The sequence below is a fragment of the Erpetoichthys calabaricus genome, chromosome 2 (assembly GCF_900747795.2).
Source record: "Erpetoichthys calabaricus chromosome 2, fErpCal1.3, whole genome shotgun sequence".
Lineage (NCBI taxonomy): Eukaryota > Metazoa > Chordata > Cladistia > Polypteriformes > Polypteridae > Erpetoichthys > Erpetoichthys calabaricus.
Window position 1 is genome coordinate 316,072,155 of NC_041395.2, and position 23,757 is coordinate 316,095,911.

Sequence of the window (23,757 nt, forward strand, 5' to 3'; positions counted from 1 at the left end):
TGTCAAGATGCTCATGTAACCTGTGTGTGTGTGCGAGACCATCAATTATGTTGTCTGTTTTTTTTTGTTTTTTTTTTCAGAATTTACTGTCTTAATCTTCTTTGTTTATTTATCTGGTTTGTACAATGCTATATACTGTATATTCTGCCGTTCTTTATTTATTCTGTAAGTGCCTTGAGCATGGGAAAGGCGCTATATAAATAAAACGTATTATTATTATTATTATTATTAATACATTATCGCCACTAAAAATGAGACATCAGACAGATTTTTGCGAGGTCCAAAACACCCATTTCCTTATTCCTTAAAGTTCCATTATTAGGGCAGCCTGCTTCTCCCCTGAAAAGGGAAGTGGAAGGTTACTGGCGAGTGGGGACTGGGGGTATAACGGTTTTACAATGCTGTATACAAACAAGTTTACACTGCTCATACACACAACAGCTTAAATTCCCAAAGAAATACAGCCAGCCTTTACTGCCACTTATATAATAAGACATTTTATTACTTGAGAACTTAAACACCTTATGCACTTACTGGGGGCGTATTGCTTTGTTACACTGCTATCTATAACCACTTTGACGCCACTTGCACATACGATAACTTAATTGAATTAGACAGCCATACACAGCCACCAGATTGTACTTTATTTCTGCTGCTCAATGATATGTGAACAGCCCACTGCTTGTGCAAGTGACTGAAAGTGCCACGTAATGTGACATGGCTTTAAGATAGCCAGCAGAATTGTGGGAAATTTGGGAAATGGGCATTCAAGCCTATGTTCACACCAACCCAAAGTCTACAAGTATGGCTGTTTCTAGTCAGGATTCAAATTACCATGTTTATTCTTTTAGACAAAACCATTAAAAAACTTGATTTAAATATGCTTGACTCTATCAACACACTGTGAAATTGCAAACAGTTTAAAGCATGATAAAAATGCAAAATAAGTAGAAAGACTATCGCTTTCTTGCCAAATGTCAGCATCAATGATCTTCCAGTTTGATGGAATCACAGTTAAAAAGAAAAAGGAATAAAAATGAAAAAGCACTTACCATAGCTTGCTAAGTATGAGAAAAAGAAAGAATAAAGCAACAAATCGTATCTTATTTTGCTTTTGATAGCGCTACCAATTTCCACTTCTTATATTTACATCTTTGTCTTTGTCAAAAAAAATGCGGATACTGCCACACCAATGCTTTTCGAAAAGTTTATCTTAAAATATTAAAAATTAAAAGCAATGTCCCAAGACAGAGGAAGAAATAAGTTTCAGTTTCTTTAATAATAATAATTATAATTCATTTTATTTAAAGGTGCCTTTTAAGGCACTCACAGACACCTTACAAAAAGTCGAAAGAAAATTTTCCAAATCAGAGAATGAATACAATAATATAAATACTAAAAGAAATAAACAATGAATAAAAAGAAAACAGTAAAATGAAAAATAACAATATACAATTAAAATAACATCTTATATACAGTAGGTGATCATAAAAATACAACACTGTACAACCAAGGGACAAAATCAAGGGGAGTAGGCAAGTTTAAAAAGACAACTTTAAAGTCTGGATTCGAAGATGGGAAGGGAATCAATGCTGCAGATATCTGGAAGGTAGGGAATTCCAAAGACGAGGGGCAACAATGCTAAAGGATGTGGACCCAATGGTTGATAAACGAGCAGAGGGTGGAGCCAAGAGATTTAAGTAAGAAGTTCTAAGAGTATGAGCAGGTGTATATGTAGAGGATCCGAAAGATATGAAGGTGCCAGGCTATGAAGAACTTTAAATGTTAATAGCAGAATCTTGAAATGAATACGGTATTTAACAGAGCCAGTGAAGTTCACAAGGAACTGGGGTAATGTATTCTGAGGTGATTGGTTCCGGTTGTAACTTGAGCAGCAGAATTCTGGACCAGCTGAAGCCTATGCAGAAACTTGTGAGAGAATCCAGCCAATATAGAATACAGTAATCTATACGTGATGTTACTGGAGCATGTACAAGAACAGCAGTACTATTAGTGCTCCACGTCTCTGGAGCTCACTACCACAAAACATTCAGGACACAGACTCCCTAACTATTTTCATTTCCTGTCTTAAGACTTATCTATTTAGATTAGCTTACACTACATGATCTTAGGCTGTGTTCTTATTGCTGTATTTTCAGTTCCATAGATACAGATATATGAATATGTGTATGTGTACATGCATGTTTTTGTTGGTTTTATGATTCTATTATCTGTACGGTATCCTTGGGTGTTTAGAATGGTGCCTTGAAATAAAATATATTATTATTATTAGGTGTGAGGAATGGACGGAGACGACTTATATTGCAAAGGTGAAAATATGCACACCAGGTAATATTGATAATCTAGGCTTTGAAAGATAGAATGCTGTTGAGGATGGAAGAAGGAGAAACAATCAAACCATCAATTGTGAAGGAAAAACTGGCAAGTGAGGCGTAAGTAGATTTGGTGCCAATGAGGAGAACCTCAGTTCTATCATTATTAAGTCTGAGAAAATTAGAAGATAAGCAGGTTTTTCATTTCGGAAAGGTAGTCAGATGAGGTGAGGAAGGGTAGAATCAGGCTTGGTAGATAAATGCAGTTGGGTATCATCAGTGTTAACAGTGAAACTGAATACCAAATCTCCTAAAGATATTACCAAGTGGTAGAAGATACAGTAGATAATAAATAAAAAAGGGCCCAAAACAGAGCATTGGGGAACATCACCAGAGAGTGGAGTAGGCTGAGATCTAAAATTCTTGAGTTGAACAAACTGTGTACGACCGGAGAGATATGATGCAAAACAAGTGTATGAAATTTCACAGATTCCAATGGAACCTAATCTGTCTAACAAAAGACTATGGGAGACCGTATGAAATACTGCACTCAAGTCAAGCAATACCGAAATGGTCAGCACCACTTAACCCCACCCCCGTCAGTGGCCTTTGGCAAATCATTAATGATTTTAACCAAAGCTGTCTCTGTACTGTGGAAAGGACAAAAACCTGAAACTGCTAAGATAGATCATTATCAGTTAGATATGCTTGTACATGTGCTGCAAATGCTTTTTCAAGGATCTTACATAAAAATGGCAGATTTGAAATTACCGTAAATGCTCACATATAAGTCGGGTCTTGAAACCCGTAAACATACTCCAACTTTTTATCATCATTTTTAATTGGTTCTCCAGATTACTCAGAAAATGAGAATATTGGATCAATGTTGAAATGTCTTCTTTTCATATAAGCAAAGAAACAGGAACCACAAAAACTGTGGTGAATACTGTATTTACTCATGTATAAGTCGGGTCTTGAAACCAGAAAAATCGATCATAAAATCCTGACTTATACGCCCGTTCAAAAATGCAACACTTAATTTTTTTTTTTTTTTACATCTTTTTGCTTCCTCCAATCTCGCATCAGTTTCTCAGACACATCGAATTCTGTTGCAGCAGCACAGTTGCCAATTTCTTTTACCACTTCAACAACTTTTAATTTAAAACCAGCTTCGTATTTTCTTCTGATCTGATAAGGAAGGCTCTTATGATAAAGGTGTATGAGGGTGTGAGATACAAAAAACACAAATCAGTGCAAATGTGGCTTCGAAATAGATCGGGTATTACCGCGTGGTGACGATGGCAAAATACATAAAAAAAAAGGCACTGTGCTCCGTGGTTACTCTCTCAGGTGGGCCTTAGCATATCATAATCTCTTGGACAAATAGTGTGAGTTTTCCACATTCAACTTTATACGGTAAAATCAAGTGCTGACTTGTCCACGGGAGAGCTTATCCATGAGTATATACGGTAGTCGGAAATTGTTCAGATTATCAGGGTCAGCACCCAGTTTACTTTAAAATGGGAGTTACAGTATAGCAGGCATCTTAAGACCCAAGGAAACAATACCAGAAAAAGTGATGAATGTACAATATGAGTTATTAATGAGACAACAGAAGGATCTAAGTGAGAAGGGGAAGATTTAGATTTTTTTAATGAGGACAGAGATTTCAGAGACAGTAGGGAGTGTAAAGGACGAATGGGAATTTGAGCAGGACCTACCAGAGGCAAAGTTAATAGTATTGTGTAGTGTACATGCTGAAGGTGCTTGCTAGTGAATACTGTTAATTTATTTTTTAAATAAAAAAATTATAAAGATTATCATCAGATATCAAAGTTCTTTTTTGTATTTTTTTTTTTTGTTTTTATTTTGTGGTTTTTGTTTTTTTCTGTCATCTCATTGCAAATTTATTACAAATAAACTAAAATATCACTTTGATACAAGCACTTAGACCCTTTAATTACGACTTCATTGAGGCCCTTTTGGAAGTGATTCGAGCCTTGGGACTTCATGGATTTGACGTGACAAGCTTCACACACCTAGATGTGGGGATTTTCTGCCATTTTACAATTCACATTTTTTATTCTCCCAAAAGGGAATTTTGGTTAATTCTTCTCTGCAGATTCTCTCAAGCTCTTTCAGGTTGGAAGCAGACTGTTGATGGACAGCTATTTTCTGGTCTCTCTAGAGATGTTCGATTGGTTCAAGTCTGGGCTCTGGCTGTCCCTAAGCCCCTCCTACATTACTTTGTTTTTGTACTTGGGTCTTTGATCTGTTGGAAGATGAAACTTCAGCCCAATCTGATGTCAAGAAAGCACTGTAGCAGGTTTTCATTATGGATATCACAGCAGCTTTCTCTCAACAATGTCCAGTCTCCCAGTCCCTGCTGCTGAAAAATAACCCTACAGCGTAATGCTGTCGCCACCTCCATGCTTCACCATTGGAATGGTATTGCACACTTGATGAGCAGTGCTTGGTTTCCTCCATCCGTCACGGTATTCTTGGATTCACCAGACTGGAGAATCTTGTGGCTTGTAGTGTGAGAGTCCTTAAGATGCTTTTATACAAACTCCAAGCTTTCTACCAAGTGTCTTTTACTGAGAAGAGCCTTCCATCTAGCCCCTCTGTCATAAAGCCCAGATTTTTACCTTATCTTCTCAGAAAGTCAAGGCAGGAGGGCTGTCAAAAGGCAGGGCCTGTTAAAGCTCATTGTGACACTATTTGTGTGATTTTGACTATATAAAAATAAATTGCATTGTATTGTAATGTATTTCTTGAAGTGTTGCACTGAGGACGGGGAAGTTTCTTCTATCTACATACAGGTGACCATGTAGTTCTTGGCCACCTCTCTTACCAAGGCTCTTCACCCAAGATTTCTCAGTTTGGCCAGGTGACCAGCCCTTGGAGTTGTTGTTGTTCCAAACTTCTTCCATTTAAGAATTATGGAGGCCACTGTGCTCTTAAGAGCCTTTAATGCTTTACATTTTTTTTCTGTGGCCTTCTCTATATTCATGTCTCTGGTGACTCTTCCTATGAAGTCAGTAGATAGATTGAGAGAGCATGGGGGGTCTTGAGGTTGCTGGAAAGTGGTGTGTGTCACTCCCGATATCTATGCAAAAGGACAAAGGTCCAACTCTTTAGAGTCCTGGTGTTTCCTGTCTTGCTATATTGTTGTGAGACATGGATGCTATCCAGTGATCGTAGATGAGGACTAGACTACTTTGATACTGTGTCTCCTTGGACAATCCTTGGATACCACTAGTTTGACTTTGTGTAAACAAGTGGTTGCTTACAGAGTCCCAAATGAAGCACATTATCAGCATTGTGAGGGAACATCAGTTATGGAACTCTGATCATGTGGTGCGATTCCCTGAAGGTGATCCGGCTCACAGGATCTTCATTGTTGAGGACAAGGCCAAGGGGACATCCACATAACACCTGGTCACGACATACAGATGGTCATTTCTGGAGGGTGGGACTAAACTGCATGTTTGCCTGGCGGGTTGCCAACCAGGATTCTGAGCTGTTTCATCGTGTGGTGGACGCGGCAACGTGCTGTACCAGTGCATGCTCCCCAACTGGACCTGACTTGATCTTCCCCACATCTGCACAGTCCTGTCTCTAAGCTCTGCAAGCAATTCCTTCGACCTCATGGCTTGGCTTTGGCTCAGCTGTAGGACCTTTTATAGACAGATGTGTGCCTTTTCGAATCATGTGGAGTCAGTGCAGAAACATCTCAACAATGATCAATAGAATGGGATGCACCAGGGCCAGATTTCAGGCATTACAGCAGAAGGTCTGAAGACTTGTGTCAATGGGATAGTTCAGCTTTGTATTTTTAATAAATTTGCAAAACTTTCTAAAATCCTGTTTTTGCTTTGCCATTCTGGGTTATTGAGTGATGCTTGATGTGGGAAAAAATTAATTTTCATTAATTTTAAAATCATCATAATTGATTTTAACACAAGGCTGCAACCGAAAGGGTCTGAACACTTTATGAGTGGACTGTGTACTTATATTCAACGTAACATGCGTACCTGAATGTGAGTATATAAATTACTGAAGCGCTTAATCCAATTAAACTGCCAGATTTCAAGCAAACTGTTATAGAGGTAAAAATATATGAAGGGTAAAATAGCAATAATCCTACATTTATAAAACTCTTACATCATACAATTGGACTGTGGGTGGGACACCATTTATTCCAGTGCTGGCCCAGGGTCCCATTAACCCATTATCTCAGCAGCATCCAGCGTAAGACAGGCAACCGACCCAAGGCTTACTTTTTCACACATTTAGAAAATTTCCATAATCACTCATTCACATTTAACGTGTGGAGCATATAGTACAGATCACTGGAGCCAATTTTTTCTTTAATGCATTTTCAATTGAACGTTTCAGGCAGCAGAAGGTGATAAACGAACAAGTCTCTCACAATTCATTGTAAATGTTGGTTTCACTGAAATCTTTTTTTTTTTTTTTTTATTATGGTTGCTATTGATCTGAAGCAAAGAAAGTACTGGGGTAGCAAAAGTGTGGCGCACTGTGACATACGCATGTGTGCTGTGTGTGTGAACTGGTGCTTGGAATCTTAGCGTAGAAAATAAAATGGGACGGGGGATGGAAACAAAATGCTAGGAATTCAATTAATTACGAAGCCCTGTAATTTATTGATGACTTGCGGTCCTCAAGCCATTAAGGTATGAGCTCTGGAATAAATGCTTGAAATGCTGCCAAAACTCTCATCAATAAACCTAATTAGTTAAGCTTTAGACTGATTTTTCTCCAAGCTTTATTCTGTAGCACAGGGGTCCAGATCAATAAGGGAGTGTGCATCTATCGGCGAGCTTTGCACATTTGAAGAAAGCATATTTTTCTTGCAATAATAATGTAGTTTTATTGTCAGCCGCTAGGCAAACCAAAGGAAGTGCAAGTTGACAGGAACGATCTGCATACAGCAGCAGCTGCTCCACTCCATCCCAGAAGAGGCAAGAAACATTGTGCTAGCTGACCAGGCTTTACATTGAATGTAACATTAACACCTGAGAAACGGGCACTGCTAGCGTGGAATAATGTGCCTGCTGAATAAAGGAAAACCATAGAAATGACCTCGGGTGGAGTATATTTTACATACTGCCTTCAGGAACAATGATGCCCAAAATAGGATAGGGAAGGTCATGGCAGCCTGCTAAAATTATAAACCTTAGTAGTCCAAACATTTACAGAAACAGCACACTTTTTAATAAAAAAGCCAAACTTACCCCTTTGGACAATAACAGTTCTGCACGATTGCTGGTATCTATCTATCTATCTATCTATCTATCTATCTATCTATCTATCTATCTATCTATCTATCTATCTATCTATCTATCTATCTATCTATCTATTATATAGTGCCTTTTACATCTATCTAACTGTCTATTTATCTATTATATAGTGCCTTTTAACATCTATCTATCTATCTATCTATCTATCTATCTATCTATCTATCTATCTATCTATCTATCTATCTATCTATCTATCTATCTATCTATCTATCTATCTATCTATCTATCTATTATATAGTGCCTTTTACATCTATCTATCTGTCTATTTATCTATTATATAGTGCCTTTTAACATCTATCTATCTATCTATCTATCTATCTATCTATCTATCTATCTATCTATCTATCTATCTATCTATCTATCTATCTATCAATTCTGTTCTGGTGCCGGCCCTCTAGTGTCGAGTGTAAGAACTGCACATGATGGCTCAATTCACTCTCCCCAGTGCTAGGTTATTTTGCCCCCTTTAAAGCATACGGCCCCCTAGTGTCCCATTATTTTCCAGTTCTCACTTTGGAGTTTTGGTTTCATCCTCAGTCATGGTATTGTCCCTGGCGGTAATAACTCCTGCTGTCATCCCAAAATAAATTAGTAATTTTTAAATATACTATTTACAATGGCACAGAATGTTGTAGTTACACTGACAGGCACTTTACAAATTCACAAGGAAAGTTTTTTTATAACACAACAAAATTGCTTCTTGCTCCATGAAGTATTAAGGCAGATTGTACAAAGCTTGTGGGATTTTGTCTGGGACACATGCATCTAAATGTCAGTTAAGGGCTGTGTAAATTTAGTAAAATGCTTTTCAGAAACAGTTATAATAGGGTCAGATCCATACGTTTTTAATAATGTGTTTCATTTCTCTGTCATTTTTGTGCTTACTGTAAATGTCAGCTTAGTTTGTTCTTTTACAGTGACACACGAGTGAGGTTGCTTACTTACAGCTTATTGCATGCTAAAATTTTTGCTTATTTTTTAATTAGTTATTCTGAGAATCTTTTTAATGTTATAGGCACTTTTTTTTAGCCGCCTGTCACGGTAAACACTTTTCTTTAAGCACGTCCTCCTGTCTTTCTTCTCATTGGCTGAAGTCCACCCAAAATAGTGAGTCATAGTTTTTAAGCTTTTTATTCAAATGAGAAAATGAAGTGTGGCATGGTGGCGCAGTGGTAGTGGTAATGCTGTTGGCACACAATAAGGAGACGGTGGTATGCATCCATAAATTAGCCCCCTGATATGTGTGTGTGTTGAGTTGGCACCCTGTCCAAGTGTTGTTCCTGCCTTGCACATGATGATTACTCAGCAACCCTGAGAAAATAAATGTCTGAAAAAAAAAAGAACGTGAATTACTTGATTCCAAAATTTTAGTCCTCAGTCTGCTTCACCGCATATTGCAAAGAATTACATGAAGAAGATGAGACGGTCCGGGTTAGCTCCATGGTCGGTGGCAGGTCTCGAGTCTTGAACCATTGATAGTCATAACCGAGAATGAGCTGAGCAACTGAGGACACATAACCGGCAAGAGGTGGTGTCAGCGTGCCAAGTGCTTTTACTACCAAACAAAAAGTCAAACATGCGTTCTGAACCCCAAAGTGCAGGGAAGGGCAGTGTTTTAAAATTCCACTGGCAGAATACTTCCTTTTTAAAAACAGTCCTGAGCCACAGTGACTCTTTCTAGAAATGACATCCCCACAGCTCACCCATAAGGGTCACCTCAGGATGACAAGATGTCTCCCTACAGGCACAGTCAACCCTTTAACTGAGCTTGGGTCCTTGTCACCAGTCCGCTCCCTCTGTCACTCCTTGGCCTCCTGGAGGGGTTGGTCACTCCTGCTGAGTGGTCTGGGAGCCTCTTAGCCTTCTCTTTAACATCAGCCACACGCTTCTCTCCCAACTGCCTGCCTCCACTCTACGTTGCACTGACTCCTGTCCCGATCCTACCATCTCTTTTACTTCTGGTTTGCTTTTTGACCACTGTCTTGGTCTTTCATCTTTCTTGTTCTTGTTCTCTCTTAGTCTTCTCCCTGTTTCGTTCAGGCTCCCAATTATAAACTGGTAGGTGCGCTTGTGGGGCGGCATGGTGGCATAGTGGTAGCGCTGCTGCCTCGCAGTTAGGAGACCCAGGTTCGCTTCCCGGGTCCTCCCTGCGTGGAGTTTGCATGTTCTCCCCGCATCTGTGTTGGTTTCCTTCAGGTGCTCCAGTTTCCTCCCACAGTCCAAAGACATGCAGGTTAGGTGGATTGGCGATTCTAAATTGGCCCTAGTGTGTGCTTGGTGTGTGGGTGTGTTTGTGTGTGTCCTGCGGTGGGTTGGCACCCTGCTCGGGATTGGTTCCTGCCTTGTGCCCTGTGTTGGCTGGGATTGGCTCCAGCAGACCCCCGTGACCCTGTGTTCGGATTTAGTGGGTTGGAAAATGGATGGATGGATGGAGGTGCACTTGAGCTGATTTCAGCCTCCAGGGCACCAAAAAGGTAATCAACCGAACCACACGTGTCTGCAATTGAATGCATGATCAGCTTTCTTTCTTTCTTTCTTTCTTTCTTTCTTTCTTTCTTTCTTTCTTTCTTTCTTTCTTTCTTTCTTTCTTTCTTTCTTTCTTTCTTTCTTTCTTTCTTTCTTAATTGTGTGATTTCCACGGACCCATTTATACCACAGAAGGCAGGCCTCTGCTTCAGTCCACATGCCCATACAGCCAGAGTTGAATGCGTTGTCGTCTTTCTTTCTTTCTTTCTTTCTTTCTTTCTTTCTTTCTTTCTTTCTTTCTTTCTTTCTTTCTTTCTTAATTGTGTGATTTCCATGGATCCAGCTATACCACAGAAGGTAGGCCTCTGCTTAAGTCCAAATGCCCAATGGCCAACATTACTGCAAAAGAACGATCAAATATGTCAGGGGCTGTCATACATGGTCATGTTGACTAACTAGCTAGCAATGAAGAAGAAGTGATGGTTATGTGCTGTAGTGCACAAATCTTAAAAAAACAAGTCAATTAAAGTTAATTCAAAAGTAGTTAATTAGCAGAAGAAGAAAAGAGTTAGAAAAAATCTGCAGCCACTGCAACCCTCCAGGACTGGAGTTGGGGACCCCCTTTATAGTGTATCAGGTGATAACATGAATGCTAATTCACTCTGGTGTTTTTAGGAAAAAGAAAAGTAGTAAAAAATTTAAAACATCTACTCTTCTACTGGGTTGGTAAGTAAGTATGTCGGTTGTGGTCTCTAGTGGGTGCTATTGAGCCAAACTCAAATGTTGCCTGTGAAGCAAAAATAAAAATGTCTGCCTTTATGTGAGAGTTTTACTGGGTCAGTAAGTAAGTATGTCCAGTACTTCCATATATGTTCAAAGTGCTAGGATACTCCAGCTTGATGTGTATTATTCACGTTCATTCTTGTATCATGTAGTGTGATCTCTACACAAGTGACTGCATTACACGTGTGTGTGCAGTGAAGTGAACATCGGCGTGGAAAAATTAATTTGCATTGAGTCAGCACGGCTGCTGCCGGCAATGAGCTCAGCACTAAACAGAGAGCAGTCAGTAGTAATGACACCACAGTAATAAATTCTGGAAGTTTTTCCAATATAACCCCTCCACTACGTCTGCACACAGTACTCCAGATGTGGCCTCACTGGTGCAATATTTAGCCTGAGCATAAAGTCGGTAGTTTTTATGATATTACCTAACATTTTATTTGTCTTTTTTTAATTGCTTCTGCACACTGCTTAGATGATAAAAAGGTTGTGTCAACATAAACCCTTAAATCCATTTCAGACGTTGCTTTCTGTATGACCGTGTCTCCCATCTTGTATTTATAATTGATGTTCCTTATGCCCACGTGTAGCAGTTTGCATTTTCCTCAACTAAACTGCACTTTCTCAGTGTCCATCCAGTTCTGAAGCTTGTCCAGGTATTTTTTTGATTTCTCTTTGTTTTTGTGGCCTCCTCAGTGTTTTAGTAACCTCCATATATTTGCTTATAAAATGAAAGCCTTGGTGGATCCACTCATTTACTTCTGCATTCTCTTGCACGTTCTGTTAATTGAGAAGCCATCTTCCTGTTGTAGATTACATAAAGCATTATTTTCTGTGTATTGCAATAATTATTACTATCTTCCAAAATATATTTTCTTCTCCACACGATAATTATTTTGACTATACTGCCCACCCTAGCTGAAGATCCACACAGTGCAGTGCTCCTCTGCCATGAAGCATCCCAAAGCCACAGATAGTCGACAGTCTAGGATTTCTACCAATAAATTTGTAAATGAATTTTATTTGAGTAAGATAAAAGTGTTGCCTTCAAGTCTGACAAATGACTTGTAACATGTTCATTTCCACACAAATGATGGTAGTTACAGCTAAAGGTCTTCAAATACTAGCTTTTTTATTTGCTCATTTGATTTAAATTCACTAACGTTAAATTCTAATAATAAGCTATTTGGTTCTTTATATCACACCACACCTTTTGGTTTCTTCTGAGTCCAAACTATGAGGGTAAATCAAAAAGTAAAGACAATTTGTAAATGACACCGTATAGAAGCTTGCACAATACAACACGTTTGTGATGGCTTATGGGTAATGGCACTCTGTCTAGTTGAAGCCAAAGTGAAATGAACATGGACACTCCACTGCGGGATTGCCCCGCTGTTAAACAGCGTGCCATAGTGAGATTTCTTTGGGCAGAGGGAGTGAAATTTTCTGAGATTCATAAAAGGATATTGGCTCAATATGGAACTGAGAACAGTGTGAATCAATGAAAAGTTTACGAAGGGGTAGAAAAGTTTAAAGCGGGAAAGACAAGGGTAACCAATGAAGCTCGATCTGGCTGACCATCAACATTGAGCACACAAGCCCACATCGACATGGCCAGTGCGTTCATCAGAGAAGACTGACATATTTCGTTGGTCATTGTTGCTGCACATAGGGGTACTGTACAGTTTGAGCAAGATGGATACACAAACAGCTTACTGATCTGCACAAGTCAAAATCATTTGGTGAATTTCAGCAGGTTTCTCTCCCACTACCTAAAGAAATCTCACTACGGCATGTTCAGCAATGGTGCAATCCTGTAGCGGAGTGGACCTTGGCTTCATCTGGACTAATGGCAGAGCTCTGCACTGTGCTTGTTCGAGCTACCCATAAGCCACCACAAACCCATTGCATTGAGTCAACTTCTACCCATTGCAGTTACCACGTAATTTTCAAATTGCCTTCACATTTTGATTTACCCTTGTAATATTCAAACTTATAGATAGATAGATAGATAGATAGATAGATAGATAGATAGATAGATAGATAGATAGATAGATAGATAGATAGATAGATAGATAGATAGATAGATAGATAGATAGATAGATAGATAGATAGATAGATAGATACTTTATTAATCCCAATGGGAAATTCACATTCTTCAGCAGCACCATACTGATACAATAAATAATATTAAATTAAAGAATGATAATAATGCAGGTGAAAAACAGACAATAACTATGTATAATGTTAAATGTTAACGTTTACTCCCCCGGGTGGAATTAAAGAGTCGCATAGTTTGGGGGAGGAACGATCTCCTCAATCTGTCAGTGGAGCAGGACAGTGACAGCAGTCTGTCGCTGAAGCTGCTCCTCTGTCTGGAGATGATGCTATTTAGTGGATGCAGTGGATTCTCCATTATTGATAGGAGCCTGCTGAGCGCCCTTTGCTCTGCCACAGATGTCAAACTGTCCAGCTCCATGCCAACAATAGAGCCTGCCTTCCTCACCAGTTTGTCCAGGCGTGAGGCGTCTTTCCTCTTAATACTGCCTCCCCAGCACACCACTGCGTAGAAGAGGGCGCTCACCACAACTGTCTGATAGAACATCTGCAGCATCTTATTGCAGATGTTGAAGGACGCCAGCCTTCTAAGGTAGTATAACTGGCTCTGTCCTTTCTTGCACAGAGCATCAGTATTGGCAGTCCACTCTAATTTATCATCCAGCTGCACTCCCAGGTATTTATAGGTCTGCACCATCTGCACACAGTCACCTTTGATGATCACTGGGTCTATGAGGGGTCTGGGCCTCCTAAAATCCACCACCAGCTCCTTGGTTTTGCTGGTGTTCAGGTGTAGGTGGTTTGAGTCGCACCATTAAACAAACTCATTGATTAGGTCCCTATACTCCTCCTCCTGCCCACTCCTGATGCAGCCCACGATAGCAGTGTCATCAGCGAACTTTTGCACATGGCAGGACTCCGAGTTGTATTGGAAGTACGATGTATATAGGCTGAACAGGACCGGAGAAAGTACAGTCCCTTGTGGCGCTCCTGTGTTGCTGACCACAATGTCAGACGTGCAGTTCCCAAGATGCACATACTGAGGTCTGTCTTTAAGATAGTCCACGATCCATGCCACTAGGTATGAATCTAATCCCATCTCTGTCAGCTTGTACCTAAGGAGCAGAGGTTGGATTGTGTTGAAGGCACTAGAGAAGTCTAGAAACATAATTCTTACAGCACCACTGCCTCTGTCCAAGTGAGAGAGGGATCGGTGTAGCATATAGATGATGGCATCCTCCGCTCCCACCTTCTCCTGATATGCAAACTGCAGAGGGTCAAGGGCGTGTTGAACCTGTGGCCTAAGGTGGTGAAGCAGCAGCCTCTCCATGGTCTTCATCACATGTGATGTCAGAGCAACAGGCCGAAAGGCATTCAGCTCACTTTCGTGATACCTTTGGGACTGGGGTGATACAAGATGTTTTCCAAAGCCTCGGGACTCTCCCCTGTTCCAGGCTCAGGTTGAAGATGCGCTGTAGAGGACCCCCCAGCTCCGATGCACAGACCTTCAGCAGTCGTGGCGATACTCCATCTGGACCCGCTGCTTTGCTGACACGAAGTCTCCTCAGCTCTCTGCTCACTTGCGCTGTTGTAATTATGGGTGGGGATGTCTTTCCTATGTTGGTATCAGCAGAAGGATGTGTGGAGGGTGCAATACTCCGAGGTGAGAGTGAGAGTGGGTTAGGGTGGTCAAACCTGTTAAAGAAGTTGTTCATTTGGTTTGCTCTCTTCACGTCTCTCTCGATGGTGGTACCCCGCTTCGAGTTGCAGCCAGTGATGATCTTCATCCCATCCCACACTTCCTTCATGCTGTTATTCTGCAACTTCTGCTCCAGCTTTCTCCTGTACTGCTCCTTCGCCGCCCTGAGCTGGACTCGGAGATCCTTCTGCACGCGCTTGAGCTCATGCTGATCACCGTCTTTAAAAGCCCTTTTCTTCTGGTTCAAAAGGCCCTTGATGTCACTTGTAATCCATGGCTTGTTGTTAGCATAGCAGCGTACAGTTCTTACTGGAACTACAATGTCCATACAGAAGTTGATGTAGTCAGTAGTGCAGTCAACAACTTTCTCAATGTTCTCACTATGAGATCCCTGCAGGATATCCCAGTCTGTAGTTCCAAAACATTCTCTCAGAGTATTCTCAGCCTCCGGGGTCCACTTCCTGAATGATCGTGTGGTTACAGGTAGGACTCTCACTTTTGGTTTATAGTGAGGCTGAAGCAGAACCAGGTTATGATCTGCTTTCCCAAGTGCAGGCAGTGGGGTGGCGCTGCATGCGTCTTTAACGTTTGCATACAGTAAATCAATAGTCTTATTTCCCCGGGTGTTACAGTCCACATACTGGGAGAATGCAGGTAATGTTTTGTCCAGCGTCACATGGTTAAAGTCTCCAGCGATTAGCACAAGCGCCTCAGGGTGCTGCGTTTGTAACTTAGCAACAGCAGAATGGATGATGTCACTCGCTGACTCCACGTACACCCGAGGAGGGATGTACACGATGACAACAATGACATGTCCAAACTCTCTGGGCAAGTAGTAGGGATGTAAACTTACGGCCAACAGTTCGATATCCCTGCAGCAAGTGGAGATTTTGACGTTAACATGTCCAGAGTTACACCACCGTGTATTAACACAGAGAGCGAGTCCTCCTCCCTTGTGCTTCCCACAGGTACTTGCATCTCTGCCCGCTCTAACTGTGCTAAACCCAGGTAGCTCCACGTTGGCATTTGGGATGGTGTTATTTAGCCAGGTTTCGCAAAACACAACAAACTGCATTCTCGGTAGGTCCTGACATTTTTCACCAGCGCAGCCAGTTCGTCGATCTTATTTGAGATTGATTTCACATTCCCCAGAATCACAGAAGGCACCGAAGGCTTGAAACGCCACTTTCTCGCAAGCCGCTTCATTTTTAGCTTAGTGCCGGCTCTGCTGCCACAATACCGCCTTCTTACCTCGTCGGGTAAATAGGGAACCACACTGGCACTGGCATTTGTTCTCAGCGCTCCAAGTTGAGTACTTGAATAGGTGAGTCTCGGCGTGTAAAAATCCATGCCCACGTTGTAAAAGTAAGTGTGTCCAGGGAACGAATCCACATAAAATAAAGTAATAGGAGTGATCAATAAATAAAAATAGAAAAATAAAAGTAGAAAAGTACACATACATATACAGTCATACACGGAGCTGCTGAAAAGGCTGCCACTCACGGCGGCGCCGGATGTATTGATGTTGATAAAAATTGATTGATAAAATCAGTCAGTGTTGTGTAGTGGCTAAAAGCTTTGGACTTCAAACCAGGTGGCAGATGGATGGGAGCCTTGTCTGATGCCCTTCTAATGGAAGGACCGGGGGGAGAAGATATGTCCCCTGGAACACGAGAGGGAAACCCCCCTGGATTGCATCATGGCCACGAACTTAGAGCTTGGAAGCTCAACCCTGCTGGGGTCCGTGGCCACCACCAGGGGGCGCCTGGAGAGTTCCAGAGCCCTGGACTGCAGCACTTCCACCACACTCAGAAGTGCTGCCAGAAGAGGATCCGGTTGCACCTGGAGCACTTTGGGGTGCACTATAAAGGAGGCCGCCTCACTCCGTTCGAGGAGCCATAGTTGAGAGGAGGTGGACAAAGCTTGCTGGAAGAGGAGTGGAGGCAACAGAAGAAGAGAGAGAGAGAAATAGAGAGGACTGTATTTGGTTTCTTGTGCTGTATTGTACCGTGCTTTGTAGTGGTGAGCGGAGAGAACTGTGTACTGGACAGTATTTGCATCTGCCTGTCTGTGTTGGGTAGGGTGGCTGGTGTGCCACCTGGGCTTCCACAACCCTAAGGCTGTGGATTCAAATCCTGCTACTGACACTGTGTGGCCATGAGCAAGTCAATTCACCTGCCTGTCAATTCACCTGCCTGTGTTCCAACCGGAAAAACAAATGAAATGTAACCAATCATATCTCATATGCTGTAAGTCATCTAGGAAAAAGGCCCCAGCCAAACAAGTACATCCACAATTCAGTATCAGAAATTTTTTATAATAATGTTTCATAAATATTGCCATTGACCGATATAGAAAAATATATGAAAATAACATTTTTGGTCATATTGCCCAGCCCTACGTCACCGTGATCCCAAGTCCACATAATATTTTATTCTCCAATACCAAAGAAATTCAAGGTCTAAGCCAATTCCAGTATGATTACATGCACAATTTGTTATGATGTTTTGATTTCATGCCTCAAAGGACCCACCAAACTTTTAGATATCACATTGATTGACTTTGGTGATTGCAGCAGTCAATCAGGTAGAAGTGTTGAGAAAACTGATTCATGTCAATATTCATACCTGAACAGCTGCGACACCTGCCATATTCTCCAGACCAGGCTCTGAGTGATTAGCAAATGTTTCTCATTCTGAAAGTCCACCTCCATGGGATGCGCTATATTAATGATTTTAGTTCATTAATATAAGAATGACAGTAAATATATGTATTTGGATGGAATAGAAAAGTGTTAATGGGGAAGATGCTGAAAACTAAATTTGCTTAAGTTCTTTTCACAGGTCAGGCTCAGAACTCTTTGGTGACCCTTTATGTAGTCGATTACAGAAATAGTCATACTCGGGGAATGACCTTCAGGAATAAATAATGAACTGAGTGTGCATGGGACGCAGATGAATGGAGGCACAGTGATTAGCACTGCTGTATTAGCACTCTGGTTTACAGCCAAAGTAAATTGCTAAACTCAAAACACCCTAAAATTTAAAAAATGATTAAAACACAAAATTTTAATACTAAACTGAAGAACTGGATAATACAAACTAATTTATAACATGAATCATTAAATTTGAGACTCCTTAAAAATAAAATAAGAGAAATAAAATAAGAGAAATACAACACAAATATTAAGAATATAAAGTATCCCAGAACAATTGGACAAAAAAAAATCAAATTATAGACCCAAATTGACAGCATTGAGACAACAATTTTAGATGTGATGGTTAGGAGACTCCTAAAGCATTCTAACTTATCATGTTAGGGGTCCGATGTTTGGTACCAAATATCAAACATTTTAAGAGCAACAGTTAGGCTAACATCCCAAGTTACAAAACCTTGTCATCAGAATGATCCTAAAAGTAAAAGGGGTCAGTGGAGAGAGGCCAAGAGGTGAAAGTCACTACAGGGTGGAGAGTGCAATCATTCATTAGAGTGTGAGAGGAGACAAAGGGGCATATCCACGGACTGAGTTCCAAGGGAGAGCCATTGTCCAAATCTCAATAAACCTAACCCTGCATTGGCCTGATAACCAAAACCCCTTCCTTGCGCTGGTCTTGTCTGTCATTTTACTCACAAAGACATTGATTCAGCGCCACCATAACCACCCAGAATCTCTCGCCTCCATACTGTCATGCCAGGCTTGCTTGGTCCCTACTCACCCCTTGAAATAGCACTGGCCCACTAATGCCAACTCCATTTAGAGCTCCCAGTCAACCTATCTTGCTTGTCATTACTGACAGCAGAAAAACAGCTTACATGGAAATGGAGAGAACATACAAACCCCAAAGAGATGATGACCCGTTGTGGATTTGAAGCCATTCACTTCAGCCCTTTACCTCTGCGTTGGTCAAGGAAAACAGCGTGAATATTTAAAAACCATTTCTTTTTCAGCTCAGATTTAAAGTTGCCTGAAATTGCCGAATCTTGAATTTATTATACATAGAGATACTCTTTATATTTATGCTTGGATAAGCAAAAGGTTTATGATAGGATATTTAAATTAAAATAATAAAGAAAGGAAAGATTAAATACACTTCTCTAATATCAATTCTGCTCTCTCTCTCACTCCCTGTTTTCATTTCAGCGAGTCTTAAACGTGCAGGTTGTCAGGCAGCTCATTGCAGGCTACGTGAGTAAATATGGGAGCTATCGTATTAAGCAGGCCTTTCTTCGAAAAGTAATTTTAAATCTCATTGCTCAGCGGAAACGCAAGCAAGTTAACGTTCAGCCCATTAATTACTTAAAATGTTACTTCTGGGAAACATTTATGTGCATTTAACAAAGGTGTGTAAGGGGTTAGAAACATTACAGGACACATTAGGATGCCTTGTTAATGTATGCATGTCACTCATGTGTGTGCAGTAAGGACACTGCTACCATGGTGTGCCACAGTCTAAAGCTGTAATTAGATCTAGAACTACAACATAGAGATCTGAGATGAGGTGACACCCCATCCAGATATCTGCCAGATATGTAACCTTGAATGGGATTAAGTGGATTTGAGAATGTTATGCCTTGTAATGCAGTATATACAGTGGATTTAGAAAGTATTCAGGCTCCTCCACTTTCTGCACTCTTTATTGTGATGTACATTTCATTTTAAATGGATACATTTGCCATTTTTGGTCACCGCTGTACATTCAATAATCCATAATGACAAAATGAAAACATGTTTTAGAAAGATTTACAAATTTATTACAAATCAAAAACTGAAATCTCTCATTCATATAAGCTTTCAGATCCTTAATTCAGTACTTTTTAGAAGCACCTTTGGCAGCTTTGAGTCTTCGCGGGTAACTCTCTAAAAGTTTTGCACACCTGGACTTGAGCAGTTTATCCCATTCTTCCTGGAAGATCTCAAGATCCATTAGATTGGATGGGAAGCTCATGTAAAGTGCCATCTTCAGGTGTCTCCACAGATGTCATATGAGGTTTAAGCCTAGGCTTTGGCTGGGACACTCAGAGACTTGTCTTGAAGCCACTTTAGTGTTGTATTGGCTTTATTCTTTGGGTCATTGTGTTGAAAGGTGAACATTCACTCCATTCTGAGGTTTTGTGTCCTCTGGAGCAAGTATTCTTCAAGCACCTCACTGTATTAAACTGCATTCAATTCTGACCAGTCTCCCTGTCCCTGCTTCTGAGAAGCATTCCCATAGCAGTATGCTGCCAACCCTCGTGCTTTAATATAGATGGTGATGAGCAGTGTCTGGTCTTCACCAGATGTAGTGCATCAAGTTCTGCCCAAAGAGTTCAATTTTTGTCTCATCAAATCAGAGAATCTTTTTTCCCCATGCTGTCAGATTCATTTCAACTGTCACTTAACTTTTACTCAAGAATGGCTTCTGTCTAGCCACTGTGCCATTAATGCCTGATTGATGGAATTCTCCTGAGATGGCTGTCCTTCTTACAGGTTCCTCCATCTCAGCACCTCTGAAGCTCTATTAGAGTGACCCTTGGGTTCTTGGTCATCATCCTGACTAAGGCCCTCTTTGCCCAGTTATTCAGTTTGGCCGGACAATCAACTCTAGGAAGAGTACTGGTGGTTCCAAACTTCTACCATGTCACAGTCATTGAGGTTCATCGTTCCTTCCGGAAAATTGAAAGCTTTTGATTTTACATCCTTGCCCTGATTAATGCAGAACCATAGTTTGATTGAGGAAGTCTACTGAGTGTTCCTTGGACTTAACAAGGAAGTTAACTTTTTCTCCTGACATGCAGTGTGAATTGTGTGATCTTAAATACATAGGTGTGTGCCTTTCTAATGATGTCCAATCAATTTGGTTCACCACAGGTGGGCTCCAATCAAGTTCTAGATACATCTCAATGAGAATTAAACCAAACAGGAGGCAACTCACCACAATTTAGAGGGTCAGGACAAAGGGACTGAATACTTCTAAAAAATTAGAGATTTCAGTTTCTGATTCTTAATAAATAAATAAACTTTCACTTTGTCATTATGGGCTATTGAGTGTACATTGATAGGCATAAATATTAAATTTATCCATTTAAAATTAAGTTTATAATACAAAGTGTTCAGTAAGTGAAGGTTTGAATATACTGTACCTACAAATAGACAAGTACAGATGACGTTCACCCTAGACCACAGTGGCTGGCAATTATTAATAATCGATTAATAAATAATCGATTAAAACAAGTTTAAAATCAAAGACATGAATCAGTTCTAGATACTCACAATCCCAGGTGCATCCTTCTAAAAACTCAACGTCTCCTCTGCCACCCCGAAGGGATCCTGCAGACAAAGAATACATCCTGCCCACAAACACAGACAACCTTTTAACTGGGCTTGAGTCCTTGATGCTGTCATATGCTTCCAGCAGGGCATTGCACCAAGTCTCACTCCTTCGGCTCTCGCTGCCACTCCTCTGCCTTACACAAGAGCCCTCCTGAGCACAGGGTTGCTCCAGCTCCCTCAAACTGCTCAACTGAAGTACAGTAACCCTCTTCAGTCTCCTGGATCATCTACCACACACTCCTTTTTACGGTTCTCTACCAGGCAGCCTGCCTCCTTCATTGGCACACATTGGCATCTCCAGATCCTTCCTTCCTTCCTTCCTTCCTTCCTTCCTTCCTTCCTTCCTTCCTTCCTTCCTTCCTTCCTTCCTGCTTGCCTTCTTTCCTTCAAGAGCAAGATGCAAGATACCTTTATTTTTACTGTACAATACAATAAAATATCATTTGGAGCAAGCTAAATGAAATCAAACAAATCACCAGGACCAGATAATATTTTTCCTTGAGTTCTTAAGGGGGCTAGTGAGTACATATATAAACCCTTGACACATATTTTTAGGAAGTCACTGCACACTGGAGAGATTCTGAAGGACTGGAAATGGCAAATATCATCTCATTATATAAAAAGGGTGAAAGGGCAGATCCAAGCAACTATAGGCCAGTAAGCTTAACATGCATCACATGAAAATTAGTGGATAGAATTATTAAGGATAAGATAGATAGATAGATAGATAGATAGATAGATAGATAGATAGATAGATAGATAGATAGATAGATAGATAGATAGATAGATAGATAGATAGATAGATAGATAGATAGATAGATAGATAGATAGATAGATAGATAGATAGATAGATAGATAGATAGATAGATACTTTATTAATCCCAAGGGGAAATTCACATGGCAAGTACGGGAGTTTTTCAGAACAGTCAGCATGGGTTCAGAAGAGGGAGGAAATGGATATAGAATTCTATGAGGAAGCAACAAAAGGATACGATTAAAGTGGAGCAAATGATATTACTATTTATTAATTGATAGATCAAGATGGAACATATGATAGTATCTATTAATTAATAGATCAAGGTGGACCATATGAAATTATTACTTTTTAATTAATAGATCAAGGTGGAATATATGATATTATTAATTATGAATTAACAGATTTCTTGTTTTTCTTTCTGTCCAGATCCCACTTTCAATGAACGTCTCCTCATTTCTCACCTTCGATCAGCCAACGATAAGTTACTGTGGGGTCCATCAAGAGCTCCTGGCTTCCAAGACATTCGAAACAGTCATCCAAGAAGAAAGCATGGACCTACACAGAGAGCGAGACATCGAATTGAGCACAATAACGAGTATAGCGCGCCCTAGTGAGCACATGTAGGCGCCCAGGCCGACCTTCACTCAGTCCAAGTGAATCTCAGGGTCGAGGTTCCATTGCAGGGAGGGCGAAGCTCAGACAAAGCCAGACAGATGGAAGACGTGCTTTACACTGTGCCCAGTGATCCAAGGGACCTGACTTGGCATTAAGGGTCTGCACAGCAAAAAAACAAAAAAAAAACAAACAAACTTTGGAACTCCATGATTGTTCTCTGGGTTCAACTTTGCAGTAATTTACTTCTTTTTTTTCTTTTCCTTTTTCTTTTTTATTTTAAGAAAGGAGGATTTCCAGACTTTAGAATAAATCCTTTTTCAAAATTCCATTAACCTACCTGTATGTACAAAAATCTGTAAAATATTAATGTATTTTTCATAATGAAAACAGTTTGGACACAAAAGCCTAAGCCATCATTTACATTTTGCCACAAATGTAATTTTATTTTATTATTATTATTATTATTATTATTATTATTTGTTAAATTACAGATTAGTTTAAGCATTTTTTTCCTGCCCCCACTGCTTTCTAATCCATAATCACTTAATCTGTGACTTTTGTGTTTCTTAAAAAAAAAGTTTTGAGTTTGCCTTTTTTATTATAAAAACTTGCATTTTAATTTTTTTTCAATGACTGATTCCCGGGTTTGTGCGCTGTTCTGATTATGCACGAGTTTTATTTTCTATTTGTTTTTTTTTTCATGCTGTCTCAGCAAATATATTTGTCAGTTTATTCATGATGCTGTACATTAAACCAAAATGATTTGTAAACTGTCTCCCTGCACTATGATGACACACAAACCTTCCATCATCCCCGTCTTTTGTGTTATGCCAGGCTCTCCTCTCACCATACACCATGAAGTAGACTGAGCGGGTCTGATGATGGGATGTTATCTTATGTTACTCAAGTCTGTGCCTTCTGCTCTGGACTGCTAAGCATCCATTCCATGTCTTTTCATTTACTCAATCATTTCTTTCACACTCATTCTTTCATATGCTCATTAAATCATTCATTCATTCATTCAATATTGTTTTCAATAATTCTGTCATTTATGTATCTGTGCTGTGCTCAGTGCTGCCTTTGTTTCAAACTAACTGTAGTAGTGCCAAGTGAATAACTTGGAAAGCCTGACTGTAAAGCATTATGGTGGTCAATTTTGGTTGAGATGAACAGATGTGTTTTAAAGATTCCACAGGTTAAGAAACAACTAGTGTCAGTTCTAAACTAGACAAAGTACAGAAATGTGATAACTTAAAGTTAAATTTGTGACAAGAATATCCCCTAAATGTCAGAAGGATTAGCCCGTCTTTTGAGGTAAGAATATTCCGTTATTACAGGTTCAACATCCCCAATCCGAAATTCCAAAATTGGAAGTGCACCAATAATTAAAACTTTAAGAGCGACAACAT

At 40.2% G+C, this 23,757-nt stretch overlaps 1 protein-coding gene across 1 annotated transcript in view; it reads left to right on the plus strand.

Moving 5' to 3' along the window:
• Window positions 1-23,114, plus strand: part of LOC114647262 (leucine-rich repeat transmembrane neuronal protein 3-like) — a 355,251-nt gene extending 332,137 nt beyond the window's left edge. Inside the window, exon 3 of the mRNA XM_028795916.2 lies at window positions 22,160-23,114. Coding sequence (XP_028651749.1) covers window positions 22,160-22,357 — 198 coding nt within the window. The 3' untranslated portion in view covers window positions 22,358-23,114. The remainder of the gene's footprint in view (window positions 1-22,159) is intronic.
• The last annotated feature ends 643 nt before the right edge of the window (window positions 23,115-23,757 follow it).